Source organism: Empidonax traillii, unplaced genomic scaffold, assembly GCF_003031625.1.
Source record: "Empidonax traillii isolate 1590-97213 ecotype Southwest subspecies unplaced genomic scaffold, ASM303162v1 scaffold8:size5222938, whole genome shotgun sequence".
NCBI lineage: Eukaryota > Metazoa > Chordata > Aves > Passeriformes > Tyrannidae > Empidonax > Empidonax traillii.
Genome location: NW_020955201.1, coordinates 2,954,947 through 2,973,543, shown reverse-complemented (window position 1 = coordinate 2,973,543; position 18,597 = coordinate 2,954,947). Strand labels below are relative to the sequence as shown.

The 18,597-nt window shown below is 40.4% G+C and overlaps 1 protein-coding gene across 1 annotated transcript in view; it reads left to right on the top strand.

The window, feature by feature from the left end:
* ANKDD1B (ankyrin repeat and death domain containing 1B) overlaps nucleotides 1-18,597 on the top strand; it is a 28,945-nt gene that overhangs the window by 8,430 nt on the left and 1,918 nt on the right. The window contains exons 4-13 of the mRNA XM_027882973.1: nucleotides 2,560-2,658; nucleotides 2,751-2,855; nucleotides 4,646-4,744; nucleotides 6,339-6,437; nucleotides 8,323-8,421; nucleotides 9,279-9,377; nucleotides 10,898-10,996; nucleotides 12,795-12,893; nucleotides 15,183-15,278; nucleotides 17,783-17,981. Of these exons, the coding sequence (XP_027738774.1) occupies nucleotides 2,560-2,658; nucleotides 2,751-2,855; nucleotides 4,646-4,744; nucleotides 6,339-6,437; nucleotides 8,323-8,421; nucleotides 9,279-9,377; nucleotides 10,898-10,996; nucleotides 12,795-12,893; nucleotides 15,183-15,278; nucleotides 17,783-17,981 (1,093 nt within the window). The remainder of the gene's footprint in view (nucleotides 1-2,559; nucleotides 2,659-2,750; nucleotides 2,856-4,645; nucleotides 4,745-6,338; nucleotides 6,438-8,322; nucleotides 8,422-9,278; nucleotides 9,378-10,897; nucleotides 10,997-12,794; nucleotides 12,894-15,182; nucleotides 15,279-17,782; nucleotides 17,982-18,597) is intronic.

Below are 18,597 nucleotides of genomic sequence, written 5' to 3'. Positions count from 1 at the left end.
CTTTTTTGACTAAACAGCCCCATGTTGCTAAACCTCTCCTCATATGTCAGATGTCCCTGGGACATCTCTGGGGCCCTTTGCTGGACTCTCTGCAGTATGTCTGTGTCCCTCCTGTGCTGGGAAGCCCAGAACTGGACACGATACTACAGGTGTGGCTCATCAGTGAGTAGAGGAAAAGGATCATCGCCCTTGGTCAGGTGGCAGTGCTCTTCCTAATGCGGCCAAGGATATAATTTACCTTGTGTGCTGCAAGGGCACACTGCTGATTCATGTTTAACTTAGTGCCCACCAGGAGTCCCAAGTTCTCTTCTGCCAAGCTACTTTCCAGGCAGTTGTCCCCAGTCAGTACTGCTTTCTGGATTTGCTCCTCCTCAGGTACAGCACTTTGGATTTTCCCTGTAGAATTTCATTGTCTTTTTACCAGGCCTTTTCTCCAGCCTGTCAAGGTTTGCCTGGATGGTAGCACACCAATCTGGTCTATCAACCATTCCTCACAATTTAATACCACCTATAAATTTGCTGCAGGTCATTTAGGTTATTAATTAAGATGTTAAACAGTGCTGGACCCAGGATCAATGTGTGCATTGCTTGTGACTGTCCTTCATCTGACTTTGTGCTGCTAATCAAAGAACATTTTGGGCCTGATAGTTCAGCTGGCTTTCAGTACACACACCTGTACTTCTGTTTGTCTAGAAGGATGTTATGAGGGACAGTGTCAAAACTTTTAGGAAAGTTGAGATAAACATTCATGTCTCTCCCCTCATCCACCTGTCTCATTGTGAAGGGCTATCAATTCTAGTTACTTTTTCTCCTTATTCATAGTTGGGAAGGTTCTTCAGGGCAGACTTCTAAGACACAGTCACAAATTTTGCCCTAGCCTAGATTTATCTTGTAGCCTGCACACTAGAAGCATGTTCCATATTGCCCTCCGCTGTTTTCCACTGCAACTTCCACAAATACTGAAAAGACACTGATAGGTTGTAGTACTGTGCAGAGCCTCTGGGATGATTAGAACTGCAGCACATGGGGTATGAGGAGGTTCTGAGAGAGGTGAGCCTGGTCAGCCTTGGGAGAAGAATGGTAAAGGGGACACCTTATGACTGTCAACAGCTACTTAATGGAGAGAATACAGAGAAGACAGGCAGACTCTTCTCACAGGTGCACAGCAACAGGACAAGAGGCAGTGGACTCAAATTGCAACATCGGAGGTCCCAGTTAGATAGAAGATGAAGAAAAAAATTCACTATCAGGGTGGTCTAACACTGAAACAGATTTTCCAGAGAGTTTTTTAGTTTTAATCTTCAGGCTATTCAAAGCTTGCCAGGCGAAGGTCCTGACTGACCTGATCCAGCTGGACAGGCCTTGAGCAAGAGGTTGTAGCAGTGGGACCTCCAGAGGTCTCTTCCATCCTGTAATGTTTTCTTATTCAGTGAATATTTTGTGAGTAGTACCCTAAAGTCTCTGTCAACTCATCCTGTCACTGGTCAACACAGAGAAGAGATTAGTACCTGCCTTACCGCTTCCCCTCAAGAGGAAGATGAGGGCTGCTATGTTTCCCCTTAGTTTCCTCTTCTCCAAGCTGAACAAGACAAGTGACCTCAGCCACTCCTTGTATAGCTTCCCCTTTGTATTGTGGCACCCAAAACTGCACACAGGATTCAAGATGAGGCTGTATCAGCACAGAGCAGAGTTAGTCCTTTTGTTTCTAAGAAGTTAAAAACAGGGTTCTTTTTTTATTTTTTTTCCTTATAATAGAAATATTTTTTAGAGAATTTGAGAGAAAAGAACCTTAAAAAGTCTAAATGGAAAATTATGGTGACTCATGGATATAGAGCCACTACATATCATCCCCTGAAATGTCATCCACTGCACCCATGGCTAACTATCTACATAGTTTCTGGACAGAGAGAATAATTTGTAGGTAGTATTTAACATCCCCTCTTGCCCTCCCTGCCCTTAATATGGGATCAGTCCTTCTCTGGAGATGCCAGACCTTCTGTCAAGAAGAGGACACACTGAAGACGTTGCATTACATTTTGCCTAATCCCGCTCATACTGGTAGGTGTTAATACTGCTTTTCTAAGAGCCTGCAGAGCAGAACCTACTGATACACTGAATTAATTAAAAAGATTTAAAGAAATTTGGTGTGAGGTGTTTTGATGGTAGTTGTTGCAATCCATCCTGCAAGGCAGAAGTAAGTTTTGAGTCAGAGGCTGGAGGTGCTGTTTTTTTCATAGTCGTTTAGGCTGGGATAGGCTGCTGCTTCAGAGGCACCCCTGCTCGGAATGAAGCCTTCTCAGGGTAGTGGTGGCTGTGTGCACAGAAGGACCCCTTTGACGTGGTCTGGCTCATAGGAGATAAGCATCACACACTCAGAGACTCCCCACTGGCCTCCACAAAGCTAAGAGTTTGTGAGCTAGGCCCCTTCCCCTCAGCCTTCATCTTCTATCTCCTGGCATGAGGCTTCTTTGCACAGCTTGCTACAGTAGCAATGTATTAAGGCAGTTAAAAAAATCCAATTCCTAACAGTAATTTCTGTCTTTGTAATTTTACTTGAAGCATGGCCTGACAGTGATTCATCTCGCAGCTTGGACTGGAAATCTGGATATAATGCGAAAATTAGTTAAAGCAGGTGCTGATCAAAAGGCTAAGAATGAGGTTTGTTATGACAAATTTTTATCAACTCTAAACATGTTTGGTTTGGAAAAAAAATCAAACTTGTTCTTACAGAGTCACTTATGTTTTTTCAGGAAGGAATGAATGTATTGCACTTTGCAGCTCAGAACAACAGCGTTAAAATAGTTGACTATTTTCTCCAAGAACTTCATCTGAATGACTTAAACAAGCCTGATGGGGTACAGTGTGCTTCTTTCTGTTTATTTCTTTCATGTCATGAGGCTTTTGTTTAGGACAAAACAATCCTGAGTTGGGGAAATTCAATTAATTTTAATTTATTGCTAGTTACATAAACTTTTAATTAGTGACTTGAATATGGAGAAACGAGTAGAACAAACAGCCAGACAAGCACTTGGAGAGAACACCTTTTCTCCCTCTTTGATTGTCTCAGTTGAACTGCAGAAACCTCTCCTCCCCTGCTCTCCTTGCTTTTTTTGCATATGATGCTCAGTCGCATTGATGAGGCAACGGGAGGCAGAGGAGGTTGGGGTCAGTCCACAGTGGACTCCTTTTTTTCTGCTCCTTGTTTCTTACTCTTTTCCTCTGCTCCAGCAAGCTTCTTCCATGGGCTGCAGTCTCCCTGCAGGTGTACCTTCTCTTGTGTCTCCTCTCTTGCATTCTCTCATGTCTCCTCCTGTATCTCCCCTTGTGCATCCTCCCTGTAGCAGCGACCAGCCTTTCTTAAATACATTTTCACAGAGGTATCATCTGTTCCTCTGATGGCTTGAGTGCTGGCGCATGGTGTGTCTGTTCATTCCGTTGTGGAGCCAGCTGGAAATGGCTATGAAAGGGTACTCTCTGACCTCCCCCCACACAGCGCACCCTCACAGCCCCCTGCCCTTACCAAAACCTGCCAGTTATGGACAGTGTCGGCATATTTCTACAGGATATAACATAAGACTCTGTGCAGCCATTCTATAAAGGTGCACTAACTCTTCAACAGTGCCAGAACCTTGTCCTCATCAGGTTTGCTGTGTTTTTATTTTCCCTTACCACAATGTTGGGATCTTGTTTTGAAAGCTTACTTAGCTAAGTAGGATATTTTATCTTTACATGAGGAAAACTTAATGCCATGAGATCTGTCACCAAAAGAACAGATCTCCCTTCTTTTATTTTTTTTCCAATCTTGAATTTTATTGACCCAAAATTCCAAATTTTTTTTACACATGATAAGGCTGACAAAACAGAGTTAATTTAACAAAACAAACCTTTTTGTCTTAGGCTTTGGGAAAAGAAAGGTGAAGAAGAATCATCTCTTCGTTGAGGTTATTTCTTAATTTTCTATTAGTTGCCTGTATTTCTTTTCCTTAGACATTTATATAGGCCACGATCAGGTATGAGATGAGGCTGTTTTAACTAGCTGGTTAAATGCTTCACTGTCTGAACAGTGGTATGGTTTTATGTGAAGAAAACTTTCTGCAGTTGAATTGTAAACAGTCTGAAATTTTTTTGTTAGTTTAGACACCGTCCAAAATAACCCCAAAATATGCAGCTCTAAATTCAGGCCTCCTGTATGAACCTTCTGAGATATGTTAGTTCTGGTCTATGCTTGTAGAATTCAAATCCAATATGTTACACCATGGAAATAAATCTTGCAATTTTCTTTACTGCCTGTTTCTGAACAGACTTTTAATGACACAGTGCTTTTGATAAATACTTTCATACTGAGAAGAATTCAGATTTAAATAGTTTGAGCATATTTTCTACTTTTTCACCAATTCTAGACATTATTCATGTATTTTCTTCAGGATATGCAAGATGTATAATCTATTTATTTACACTAACTATATATTTTTTAATTATTAATCTGCTTGTGTATATCTACTATTCTATAAATCTCCTTAGTTTTATGATACATACATTTTTATGTAGGATACAAATGCACACATGTATGCCATGTATCTAGTAACCAGAAGCAAGTATTTCTACTTTCTCTAACACTATGTTTCTTTTCATAATTTTTTCCTAGAAAGGTAAAAAGCCATTTCTTTTGGCTTCTGAGAAAGGCCATGTTGACATGATAAATAGCTTGATTGCTCTGAAGCTGTTCACATCTGAAAAAGATAAGGTAAAGGTTTCTTTTCCACAGAAATACCACTACCAATGTATTTATGAAAGATTATTTTGTTTCACTGTAGTTACTACTTAACCGAAGTATGTGAATGTGCTGCATGGATGTCACAGTGCTGGTAGTGATATATAGGACCAACTAACATAAAGGTTGATGATTTTTTTAGTGATTAAGGGAGACAGTGGGATTTATGGTCTGATTGCCAAGAGAGTTTATCATATACATTAATAATTTATGCAAAGCAAGAGTAGCATTTACTCTCTGTTGGGAGAAGTGGGAGAACCTAGGTGTTTAAGGTGTCAGCCTCTGTACTGGGAGATCATATTTCCCAGTGTTTCACTCCACTCACGTGTGTCTGTGTGTCACTACTAAGTCCTGCATGACTAATTTTTCCAAGGTGTTTAAATATTTCAGGATGCAAATAAACACCTCTAGAAAATTTTCAGAAGGACCTTAACACCTCAATTTGATTGAGTTTGCTTTTGGCATTGTGTTTCAAAGTATCCCAGTAATTTTTCAATGTCTACCTTTAGATTTGTTTGCTCCTTACTTGACTTTTTCTGGAATGAGCAGGTTAGTATTTCTCTGCACCTGAGGTGTTGCAAGGAGAAATACATTAAAAATCATGAAGTGCTCAGATACTGCATTTATAGAACCATGTAAGTAAGCACCCAGGAAGTGATGCTGGTTTTTTGGTATTCTGGTAATAGTTTAAAAGCTATACAGTACAATGCAGAGCTCTGCCGTGCTAAGCTGTCTAACAGAGGTTAAAAGACAGTTTTGTCCCAGACATCTAGCAGGTTAAAAGTGTAAACAGCAACAATGGGAGGCAAATGCTGTGGTCCTACAAATTAGCTAAGAAGACACAACAGAAACTCACCTTCCAGGTCACTAAAAGCAATCATATTGTAACCACCATTACTAAAAAGGATTTAGATTCCCACTTCTTCCCACTCAATGCTGTTAATGAAAAGCTGTTCCAGACTCTAATTTTTCTGAGGTTTAGACTTCTTCTAATTTCCAGCTTTAGAGTCTTTTTAAGGAATTTTTATACCTTTTCCTATGCCAGCATTTTCTTTTAGCTCAAAACCTGCTGCTCTTGCTGAAATTGTCTTTGTTTACATTCTCTTGCTGGAGTGGTTGGTTGCTTTTAGTTTTGTTTCTGTTTTATGTTTCTTAATTTGCCAGAGGAATATTGCATTGATGGTGATGGAGATTGAAGATTGCAATGTTGGCATCAAAGCCACTACAAATTTCTCTGTGCTTACCCAGGTTTCGGCCTTTAATCTTTATATCAGTGGTCTTGGGGACTTTGTGTAGTACCCATTTTCGTGGAACTCAGGCTTTTTGCTGGTACACACTGAAGTTTTCAGAAAACCAACTAGATCAGCAAGATAATGTCTGCCTACATGTGAAAAGACCCTCTTCCAATTAGTCTCAATCTTGGAATGTGCTGTGCAGATCTACCTCCTTCTCCTTGTATGTAAGAGAGAGTTGTACGTAAAAGACCAAAGGCTTTGTGTTGGTTTTAGTTAATGTATTTAGTTTATTCTGTGTTTTAAAATACATTATTTGACTTTTTAATTTCAAGGAGGGAAACACAGCACTGCATTTAGCAGCCAAAAATGGTCACAGTGAAGTTGTAAAAATTCTGCTTGAACAGTGGGAGGAAATAAATGACCTCAATCAGGTAAGGACACTGAAACTGCTGAAAGAGATAAAATTAGAGATGTGAAAAACTGTCAAAAAAATAATATTTCAAAGTAATAGATGTGGCACTGAGTGGACTTTTTAGTTCTGCTGTTTTTCTAGTATCTTTACATCCTGTTTCCTTGCTCCTTGTCCAATAAATTCACCTCCATTGACTTGTTCAATGTCTCTTCTCCTGCCCTCTGTTCCTCATACAATGACTTCCCCTCTATTTGGCATGCCCAACTACTGGTAGAAGAAAACACAGAAGGGCCTTAACCTCCACTTTGTTTCCTGTTGTCCAGCAGTTTTAGCCAAGTGATCCCATTCCTTTTAACATCTCACGTATAACATCTCTGATGCTTTTCAGGCTGTTCACTGGGTCAGTTCAACTTGGCTACCAAGCACATACCATCACAGATACCTCAGCAAAGAGGTCTCAGATTTGCACTTGTCCATCTGAACTCAGTTGCCTACATGAAACTAGCTCAGATGCTGCCTACCCAGTTCTAGTTTCCTGGGTTAGTGTTGGTGAGGTTAGCTAACATATTCATCAGTTGCATACTAGCTGTGAAGGTTGTGTTCAGCTAATGAGTTGATGCAGTCATGAGTTTAATCTTGAGGCTTAAACAAGGAGTAGAGAAAGAAAGTGCACACTAGCTGCTCATCTCAGCTTTTCTGCTTTCCAAAGGGTCCTTTGTCTTCTGTTTCTTCTGTGGGGCAGCTTGAACAAACTGAGCAAGGTAATTTCCTTTGCTGTGGGCTGTCATGCCCCCTGTGGGAACATACTGTGTGGCTGATGCTCTGTTCTGCTGGCCCAGTGTGCAAAATGAGCAAGGGACACCCACTCCTACCCAGGGCCCTCCTCTTCCTTTATCAGCAACAAATCTGTGGGTGGAGAGGTTCTCTCTTACTCAACTTGTCTGCTATTTTCATCTATGCAAGCTGAAGAGGCACACAAGCGTCTTTGAAATGTGGAGCCCTTGTGTTTCTAAGCCTTCTCTAAGTATGTTGCATCTGTACACAAAGCTTTTACTGCTTGTGCCCCTGCCTTGCCATGGCTAATGAAGTGACTTTTGCCTCTAGCTGGAGATATTCTGGGGGATATAGAAACAGATCTCTCTTTCCAGATCATGAGCAAAGTACTAAAATATATTCAGTTTACCAGAATAATGGCGTCAGGATTTTAGGCAAAGTAAAACCAAGATTTATTAAAGCTTTTGTGAATGTTGAAACACTAGAGTAATTTCTATTAAACCTTTATGTATTTTAGGAGTTTAAAAGCAGGGAGTAGATTATTGTGCAGCTGATGTAAGCTATCTTAGAGACTTGTTGTGGAGACATGGAAACTCTTTTGGTGTGAGAAGATTTGAAATAAATATGAAATAAGATTATTTCTGTTAAAAATGTTCCTTATAACTAGGACTAGGTGTTTGCAATTTGTCAGAAATCCATGGTATTATACTGACAGAAGTCGTTACTTACTGTATGTGTTATTATGCTGGTGGTGTTGCCTGGTGTTGAATGGCAACAACTGCTGCTCAGCATCTTTGTTTCTGTGCATGTTTCCAGCAGTCTTCTTTGAAAAGAGCACAATTAATATTTATGAATATTAATACATTAGTATTTATTAAATAGTTTTTTGAATAGTTAAACCTTACTGTACCTCTGTCCACATAAATGCCATCTGTCACTGAACTGTTTGTGAGTTGCCATATCATTCAAGCGCTAATTTAGGAGCATTCAAGTTGTGTTCTCTTGGGACCATCTCCCCTTTTCTATTGATCTGGAAGAGCCTGATTGAGCCTACCAGGCATGTTTTTTGCCAGAGTCTTATTAGTCACATGGCTTACATGGGAACAGACATTTTCTCTCTTTTGGTCTAGAATGGAGAAACTCCATTTTACTTGTCTGTTAAAGGAGGTCATGAAAAATGTGCTGAACTATTACTGGATGCAGGGAGTGACATCAATGTTTTAACTCAGGTATGTACACAGCACACAGATCGTGGGACATCTCAGGCAGTGGGAAGAACATTATATTCCCTTTTCTCTGTGTACTAAAAGTGTATTTGCTCTGCTTATTTTTATGAAATGGGGAAAAATAATAAAATAGAATGGGGAATGTAAAGAGTATAAACAGAATAAAACTGTTGTGGAAGAAAAATAACATTAGATTTGTTTGACAGAGTACTGTGATGGAGTTCTTTGTTTACTGTATGCCCAGTAGTACATCATATGACTAGAAAATGTAGCAAATGAGGGTAACTGAAAATCCTCTGTTTTGGCAGTGACTGATCTGATGCTCTTGTTCTCCACATCTGGTTCCTGGACTTTGGTCCAACTCACATCTGCTGAATGGCCTTGGCTTGCCTGCTGCAAGAGTTTTATGATTCCAGTAGACTGAGAGCTTGTTTGTTTATACAGAATTATTATGTAAAAACTTCCTATGGATTTATTTTTAAAGTTTGTTAATGTGACTGTACCTGCTTGGTAAAGGTCTAACAGGCTAACTAACAGACTAGGACATGTATTGGCATTTTTGCTGGCCATGGCTCAATATAGATGGCAATTGAAAAGGGCTGTCAGATACTGGTGTTCTTTAGTATATTTGTTGTGATATAGTAAAAATGGGAAATTCCTTCACTATTGACAAAAGCATATCATCCTGACTGCTGATCCACTTCCTTTTGTATCACTTTATCAAAGGTGAGTTTTTTTCATGGAGGGGATAATAGCACAAACTTAAATGGAAGATTATCCTATATTTGTAGCTTTCTTTAGTACTGTTTTTTTCAGCAATAAAAATGTAATTCTTTTCTCTCCATCAAAATTTCTTTCAGAACAATAGCAGTGCTTTGCAGGTTGCAATTCAGAATGCACATCTATCCTTGGTTACTTTTCTTATTGATAAGAATATTGACCTCGTTCCTAAACCCGAGGTGAGTGTGTTTCAGCTGCTGCTGCTGCTCAGCCTGTCCTGTCTTTTATGGACTTCCTTGGAATTCAGACAGCTCAAGGAGATTGAGTAGCTCCTTGAATTTTTTACTATACATTTTATCACTTCGTTTGTGGATATTGATTAGCAACACGTATAGACCAACAGAGACAAGGTCCTGCTGCACAATTCAGGGAGTGCCTGAGCAGATTGGTGCAGTGCTGTGTAGAGATGGCCAGGCTAAGCCAAGGAGAAGATGGGCAAATTACCCTGTTGAACTAAGCACTAGCAAAGCAGGCCTCCCTGTGTTCTATGGGCAAAGAGTTAACACTTATTTCAAGTAAAGATAACTAGAAGGTAAATAAACACTTCGGTGCTGTCATCCTCTGAAGGTAAAGGCACCCTCAATGCCTTCAAAATCTGCATACTACATTCTTCAGGATTTTTAAAAAATCGGGTATTTATATTATCCAAATCTTCTCTCAGTTTAGATATTAGAGTTTTTGTTATGTCTGAGATTTCCTATAATAAGAAATTATTTTCCATTTTACAGCACAGAATGAAAATGGCATCTCAGCTTCATAACTTAGGCCATGACCATTGGCCTGTTGTGGAAAGTTGTCAAGGAAGAAAAATTTATGATGTGCTGGAAATGATTTGAAGTTTGTGTAGTTGTTATGCTACTTGTTCTCATTGGCTTTCTGTAGGAGAAGCAACTCGTACAATCATAATTTATATTTTGAAACCATTTCCAGCAGGGTGCTGCATAAGAGCTTCCTTTATTTTTCTGTAGCCCTGAAGAAATGGCTGCGTTCTATAAAGACACCGAACTGGTGTCTGGCACCTATGAATGGTACTGGTATGGAATTATTCTTTTGCTATATTTCACAAGAAATGGAGGAGTCACAGCTTCAACATCCAAAGTGAACTTGCCAACCTAATGATTGGATTGTGACGTGTTGGACCTGTGCCCAGTTATTTTAATAAATAATCACTCAAATAAAACCCCTTAATTTCTTACCAACTGTAACTTGCTCTAAATATGACAGCAAGTCAGTTTAGTATGAAAAATATTTCCAGCAGCAATGGAACAAGAGTTTGTTCCTGGAAAGTAGGTTTTGACATCTGTTTAGCAGAATAAATCTTTCTTCAGGCTATTCAACTAAGGGCAAACCTAATGTTCTGAGGGAGCCTTAACATTACCCTGATCTCTCTGCCAAGGATAGCATCACATTCCAGGTAGGAACATTTAAGAAGAGTGCCTTGCCACATTCTGAAGTGGTGACACACTGATGCTACTCAACATTTCCCATTTCCTCAGCTGTACTTGTTTACCTGATGCTACAGGAGCAGGCTACCATCTCTGATATAACTGCACACTGAGGTGTGTTTTCTGCAGTCTTGAAGCTCTGCTAGAGCATATTGCCTTTGCAATGGGTAGTCTTCAATAAGAACCTCTTTCTTTTTCGAATGAACTTCTAATAATTTACCCAAGTATAATAGTTTATTATTTTCTCTCCACAGCAGAAGAATTCCCCTCTCCATTTAGCAGTCATCGGTAATAATGTACCAGTAGTAAAAAGCCTTTTGGAAGCCAATCATGATATAAACTCCCTAAACAACGTAAGAAAAACTGGGAATTAACACAACTTCACTGGTAAAGAAGAGATTAGATGGATTTTGCTTGAATTTTTTCTTTGCCTTATGAGCTCGGGGTGCAAAAAAATAGGAAGGAAGAGGTGGTTCCCTCCTTATCTTTTTGCGTGTGTGCATATGCATTAGTCACTGGTACATGCTGTGCTAATATTGTTTGTGCAAGATAAGGACAGCACAATGCTATATGCTAGGGAAAACGTTTGGGTTAATTTATTGTTCAAGTGTTAAGGTTCATGTGCAATAGATGACAGAAATGTCTCAATGCTACTGGCCTCAGAGGGAAACCCACTGCAATGTGGCATTTGACTGGAAAGAAGTGAATCTTTTTTTAAAGCAACCCACAGAGTGCAGTGGTTTAGATCTGTGACCAAAACAGTGCTGGTAAGACACCAGAGTTAAAGCTGTTGCTGAGCAGCGCTCGAACAGCACCAAGGATTTCACTGTCTCACATTCCGTGCCCCTAGGTCAATAGAATGGGGTGCGGAGGGAGCTGAGAGGGGACACAGCTGAGCAGAGCTCAGTGAAGTGCTGCTCCACACTACACAGCAACATACTGAATGATGAGGTCGTAGGTCTCTGTGATGCAATCAGTCAGTGTGTTCAGCTGTTAACTGAAAAGATGGTGGTTTGATCCCACCCAGAGACAGCAACACGTTTTCCCCACCTTTGCCAGGATTCCTTAGCCTCTGCTTGGTGCCAGTGATCCAGTGGAGACCTGGCAGGTTGTTGGTGAGTTCACTGTAGATCACATCCACTGCTGATGTGTGTCGTATTTACTTTGATACTTGATCCCTTTTTTGCTGTACAAATCCTCCTATAATTGTTAATGACTACTTTCTGCTTTTGCTGTGCTGTGTGTCACTTTGTATTTCTTTGCCTGGGAGAGTGATGATAAAAGCACTGGCCTTGTGCCTAATCTGGTATTTCTGGGCCCTAAAATGCCACTAGCCAGGTACTCAGGGAACCATCTTGTGAAGAAAATCAACAGTTACACCATTTCCCTTTCCTCCTTGGAGAGGTGCTTTGTTGAAAGAGGAAGAAACGGCACTACCCCTTTTATCCTCCAGAATAGGTCTCCCCCACCTTCTTTTAACAACTACTTGAATATCCTCATGTAATCACACTGTTCATACTAGAGTGTGTTGTGAGCTTGATTTTGATTACTGTTCATAAGGTTAAACAACTAATTGGAAATGCCACACAGGAATTCACCCAGAGGCAGTCAATTCTCAGTGGCATTGCTGAACACATTAGGAAACAGGTAGACTTCTGCTACTTATCATCATTTTGTGGCAGGGCTCACTAAAAAGCCTGTTGTGGATGTGGCATCATTATGTTGAAAATTATGGATGTTCAGTTCTCAAGACAATGGAATGCATTTCAGCAGGGAAGAGGTTACTTGAGAGGATAATATTACTGTGGGTTGGCAGTTGCATGAAGCACTCTGTCCAAAACACCTTGCTTAAAGAGGGAAGTGAGAGAGAGCTTGTTAGTTCAGGATACATTAGAGGGGCATTACAGCAACTTTTCTTGAGCTCTCTGGAACTTCTGTCTGGTTTTCCTACAGAGATCCCATGTGCTGTCTTGTTTACCTGAAGTAAAACTGACAGGTAGATCACTCATAAGTTAAATTATTTCATTTTGTTCAGTGTTTTCTCACTAAGGTTACCTCTTGTTGTGAATCAATTTTAGATTCAGCCTGAGAGCATTCTGCTTCTGGGAGGGAGTTTAATGTATTGCATTTATTCGGTGTCTATAATTCCAGAGGCAGGAAACCCCTCTGCATTTGGCAGCTGATCTTGGTAATGTGGAGTTGGTGGAAGTGCTGCTTAAGGCAGGCTGTGATCTCAAGACCATGGACAAGGTAAATTGCATTCCTCACACATGCAAGGATTATGTGATTTTATTTTTTGGTTTATAATCTTCAGCTTGGAAAGACTGAGGCAGGAAGAGCAATGGCTGGAAGAAATACCAAAACAAAGTTGCTAGGCAAGTGCTTTTGAAAGGACAGAATACCAAACCTCATTTTTACAAATTTACTAACTTAGTGCAAGATTGAGTTTCCCCTCTTGTTACCACTATTACAGATTTTCTGCATGACTGAATTGATGGATTTGAATTGATGGATTTGATGTTTATTATGAGCAAAATCTAGCTCTTTAGCAACTTTAAAAAGTTATTTTCCCGCACAAAACTGTCCTGATGAGAAGTAAAGCTTTATGGACTAGGATTGTCTCATTTTTTCCTAGCCTGACATGAGGCTTGGGGCTCTGAGCATGGAGGTTAAAGTGTTTTGGGAGGCTGAGGTAAGATGCTGCATTGTAATTAAGCCTTTTCATTCAGAATCGTGCCTACACTTGCCAGAGAGCTGCAATTCTCGTATGGGTTAATCCAGAATGAAATCTTGTCCCCTTTAGACAGCACCTTAGCCACTGGAAAATTTTCTCAGCCTATTTGTATTCTAAGAACAGACACAGAAAATTACTTATTGCCTGCTATGACCTTATGCACCTAAAAGTCTTGGGATTGATAGCGCCCTGGTATTACAGCAATCTTGATGGAGTTCAGGACTTGTGAATTTGGCTCTCAACCAGTACAGGATGTGTCACCTTTCTGCATTGGTTCTATTTCTTGGAGTAGATTTTTCCTTGCCTGTTTGCTGGATGACCCCTGAGGCCATGCCACCGCTGGGAATATGTGCAAGTACAGTCCCCTTTGAACTGAATTGGTGCTGAGATGCCAAAAATGACTAAACAGTAGACAGGAAACAGGGACACCTGCTGCTACTGCACAGCGTTGTCCTGGCAACCCATACCCTGGCAGCAGGAGTCCTCAGTCTCCAGAGCATGTCATACATCTGCAAAAGTTGCAAGCTGTTAGAGCTCAGGAAATGCTCTCTAAGGAGCTATTCCTTCTTCCCATCTGCAGGTAGAACTGTCTTTGGTTGTGAGTGACAATGCACAGAGAGCTCCCTATTTGCAAGATTGCCATGCTGGATGCCAGCAGTGCCTGCTTGCACAGGAGGCAAGAAATACCCCCTTTACCTATCCCCTCTGCCTCCCTGTGAAATGCAGAGCACCTCTCCAGAGGTGGAACCCAAGGAGTTTTTGTGGTCTCTGGACTCTTCACAATTACAGGAAGCCTATGCCTTAAAGGTTGAATGAAATGTAAATTCATTCGCTTCCAATGTGATGCTTTTCTAAAAACAAGAATGATCGTGAGCAAACTCAGGAGCTAGAATTCAAAAAGTATATACTAGGGAACTTTATCATAGCTGGATAGTTGAAATACTTTATAATTTCATTACTGCATCTTCTAATTGAGGGGTTGGCTTCTTTTAGGTCTAGTTTTCCAGAATGCCTAATACTTGATATGTGGAGAATACCCAGTATATTTAAATCCAAGGCAGTTACACTCAGTGCAAATCTGCTGAGAAAAGACCATTGCAGAGATAACCCTTTAGAGCCACTGAGATGCCTTTACACCAAAGTGCTGATTGCAGAGATGGGTTCAGATGGACTGAGCAGACCTCTGGAATTAAAGCAATGGCTTTTAGGAACTTTGGCTGCATGTGCTACCCATGAAACATCACCCTACGGTTGTGATAATTTCAGCTGTCATAAGTAATTATCTTTTCATTCTGTGAGCCAGCTTCTCTTCCCATATAAAATAAGGCACAGGTTTGCCCTTAAAGTTGACTTCTAAGTTTGCCAGCCTATCATCTGAAGTGCCAGTTTAACCATTACATGGGAATGGATTGTACTGTGATAATTTTCAACCTGAGATGCCTGGGCTTGTGTGAACTTAGAAGTGACTGGAGAGTGCAAGCTGGTGTGAAGTATGCAGCAGTCTGAGTGTAGGAGGTTTCTGAAATAGCTGTACCTCACCAGAAATTCTTTAAGGGGGAGTCCAGTGTGGGAAAGAAATTGACCACCTCTGGGCTGAGGCAATAGAGTTCATGCAGATCATAGAACTTTTATTGTAGCTACTCAAAAGCCATAAAATTGTAGTAAATGCCTTTTCCTGGGGAAAATTAATAATAATAATAATAATAATAATAATAAAAAAGATGGGTCTTCGTGAACTGCTTTTGTGTTTCTTCTATGATACACTTCCCTGAGATAATTTTCTGATTCACTATCTGTACTTTCAGCATGGAAAAACTGCACTAGCTGTGGCATCAAGGAGTAATCATGCCCTGATTGTAGATATGATCATTAAAGCAGAAAGGTATTACACCATGACACAGGTAAGAGGCATCTTTCATTACATTGAAGATAGCGATAAAAGAAAGCCAAGTCTGATTTTGAAGTGTCTTTTGCTTGAGGTGGTTCCTCTTGGCAGGCTGAAAGATACAGGCTTAATTCCTGACTAGCTGTTAAAAGTGTAGGCAGACCTTCACATTTTCCTGTATCATGTTCTACACAGAGAGACAAAGGGGTGGAGGGAGATTCTAAATCAAATTCAACCTGTGCCATCAGCATTGGAGCTGGGATAAGCTGGATCCATGCTGACCCCTGCATCCTTTGGTACAGTATAATCTGTGGTTGAAAAATGGTGGAGTGTAGATGTCTGTCCCTCTTTTGTTACCAAGGGCTCAGCTGCTTTGGCAGGAACTCCCTTATCCGTTCTTTTTGTGTTAATTATAAAATTAAATTGGTGAAATGGAAAAGAATATAGCAACAAGTGAAGGACACAGTTTAGATTGTCTGAATTTCTTACCTTCTTTCCCTAGGTGTTACTTAAATGTGGGCTGCATAGTGCTGGGCCTCCCTAAAGGGCTAAAAGTAATTGCCATACCAATTTGTGACTTCATTCTCACTCCTGCTTCCTGCCAGGCAGTGTTTTTTTCACTAAGTCAGCCAAGCGTATAAGCATATTGGTCCCATCCCAGTGCAGACACAGAATTATCTGGTTTTACCACCCCACTCCTGCCCTGTGTGGCCAAATCAATGACACTTAATGTTACAGGGCTCGTAAATCACGGATGTAGATTAATTATCATGAAAAGTGCCTCCCCAGCACCCTGTATCGTGCATATTTGATTGGCACCAGTTCAGCTGGAGTTGTCAGCTATGTTATTGTTTCTTTTGGCTTAAAAGAGAATTAGAAATGAAGTCAGCCGTTGCCACAGAAGACATGAGAAGTCTGAAAGTAGTAATGCTCCTAACCTCTTGGCATTGTGTACTGAATTGCCTGAAGAGAAAATAAAAGGCAGTTAAGCAGATGGTTTTCTACAAGAGCACCAGAGATGTTTGGAAATACAAACATAAATGTTTTTATCCCATTGCCTGAAGCTGAGAGCACAGCCTTTGGGAGCACCTTAGATCTTAGAGCTGTGGAATTTGATGTTCAGGTGGTGTTACCACACAGGAAACTACATTTGGAACCATTATTTTAAGAACTGTCTTTTTGTTATACTGAGCTGACTTATCATCTATGACAAAGCATTAGTTACAAAAGAAAATGTCATGTAGCTGTGAGGAAGGGCATGTGATACTAATGTGTGAGTGTCATCTCTCTGTTTGACCTTTTTTCCATTTACTGTTTCTACCCAACCCTTCCCTATCATTGTCCAGGCTGGATTTGAGAGCTGCTGTTACTGTCCCATCTTGCTATTGCTTGAAAACAGAATTAGCAGCAAAGAGAAGCTGTGCTGCTGCAAACAGTTTTTTATTAGTTGCATCAGATGAATGGAATTAAATATGCATGATAATGCTTAGTTACTGAACTGAGACTGTTTTTTTATTTAAGACTCTCATGAGGTACAGGAAACAATCCTGTTGTATTTTTCTGAATTTAATTTGGAATGATGCACTTTATGCTTAGCACTTTTTAATGTGGCATGCTTTCATTTCCTGTTTTGCTTAGTATCTGCTTTGTAATCCTCTATCAAATCCTGAAGACGTTTTTTCCTTTGGAAATTGATTTGAGAAAGGACTAATACATAAACAAAATGAAATACAGAAGTAGTTTGATCTTACCTACCTAGGAATGAGACGGTTCCTTGGGTACCGCTCAGTTAGAGCTAAAATCGCTGACTGACATAGTTTTTGCAAAGGTGCCCAAACAAGAAGCAACCCCATCACTCCTGTTTCAGGTGAGCTACACATACAGTAGCAACATCACTTTTAATCTGGAGGGTGAAATCCATTTGGTTTTGGTTTCTATCTGGCAACGAAACCAGATTCAGGTTCAAAATGTGTTTGTGTTTAGACATTGCTGTTTAGATACTTTGCTGAATGGGGTTCTGCATGCTGAAGCCAATGGCTCATGCTGCCAGCAAAGGATCTGCAAGTCCCCACTTCAGCCATGTGAAGCTGAAGGGCAGAGGCAGGAACAGCTTGAGCAAGTGTCTCATTAAGGGTGGGTGCCTACTCTCAAAGGAAGGTCAGTGCTTTGAGAAGCAAGGGGAAAGAGAAAGAACTGTGTCTGAAACTCAAACATGTTCAAAATGTGACATAAAGTAGATTCAAGGAGCACAGTAGTGCTGGCACAGTATTTGCTGTTACTTTGGTTTTATGTATCAAATACCAGGGAAAGAAAGTGGCTTATTTTGCAGTTCATTTCGTAAGGCATAGCAGCCGACAAGGGAGGACTTTGTTTGTTTCTATAAGCCGTACATGGTTTCTTTACAGGCACTGAGCAAATCACCTGTCAGTAGCTACACCTGGCTGTAGGACACTGTTCACTACTCACTAAGCAAAGGTTCCCAGCTCTGTTACAAAATTTATCACCTGCTTTCTTTTTCAGACACATCCAGCTCATAATGATGATGGCTCATACTTCAGCGTGTCCTTCAAACAAGATCACAGTACACAGACCAAGCAAATCCGTTCCTCCCTTTGGAATCTAGCATACAACCAGTTAAAACCCCGTGAATGGAAAAAATTGGCCATATTCTGGAAGTTCACAGATGAACAAATTAAAGCCATTGAAGAACAGTGGACAGGTAATAAAATCTGAATGGCCAGACATAATATGTAGGCTAAAAAACTCCACAATGCAGTGTTGCTTTTTAAACTATGTAAGTAGTAGTAGAAGGGATAAAAGCCTTGTCCCTAGATCCTAGGAAGCAGTGCTGTAGAAGTACAGACCACTTCTGCTCTGCCTCTTGGCCTGAAAAAACCTTCCTGTTTGGAGATCAAAACCAGAAGCAGTGAGCAGTATGGAAGGGTCATGCAGGTCATCCTGCAAACGAGGACCTGGGAAACCTCACAACACAGAAAGACCGTGTTCATGCTCTGTCTGCACGGCTGCCGTGAAACAGTAGTTTCTGGTTTCAGGCATCTCAAGTGCTGGTAAAACAATACTTTTACAACACATATTATGCTTGTTGATTGTAACTCTAGGGTATTTCCACATCTTGGGCAAAAATGAAAGGAAAAATTTATTTTAAGATGTATTAGGGTTTTTTTCTCTCTTAACAGTAGTGTTAGGATAAAACTAGATTTTTTAAAAAACTTTTGTAAGCCTCAATCTTCATTTTTCTTCTAGGTGAGAAGGGAAATAATTGAGCATGTTTTAAAACCTTTTGCAACTCTAAAAGTGCCAAAACACAAAATACA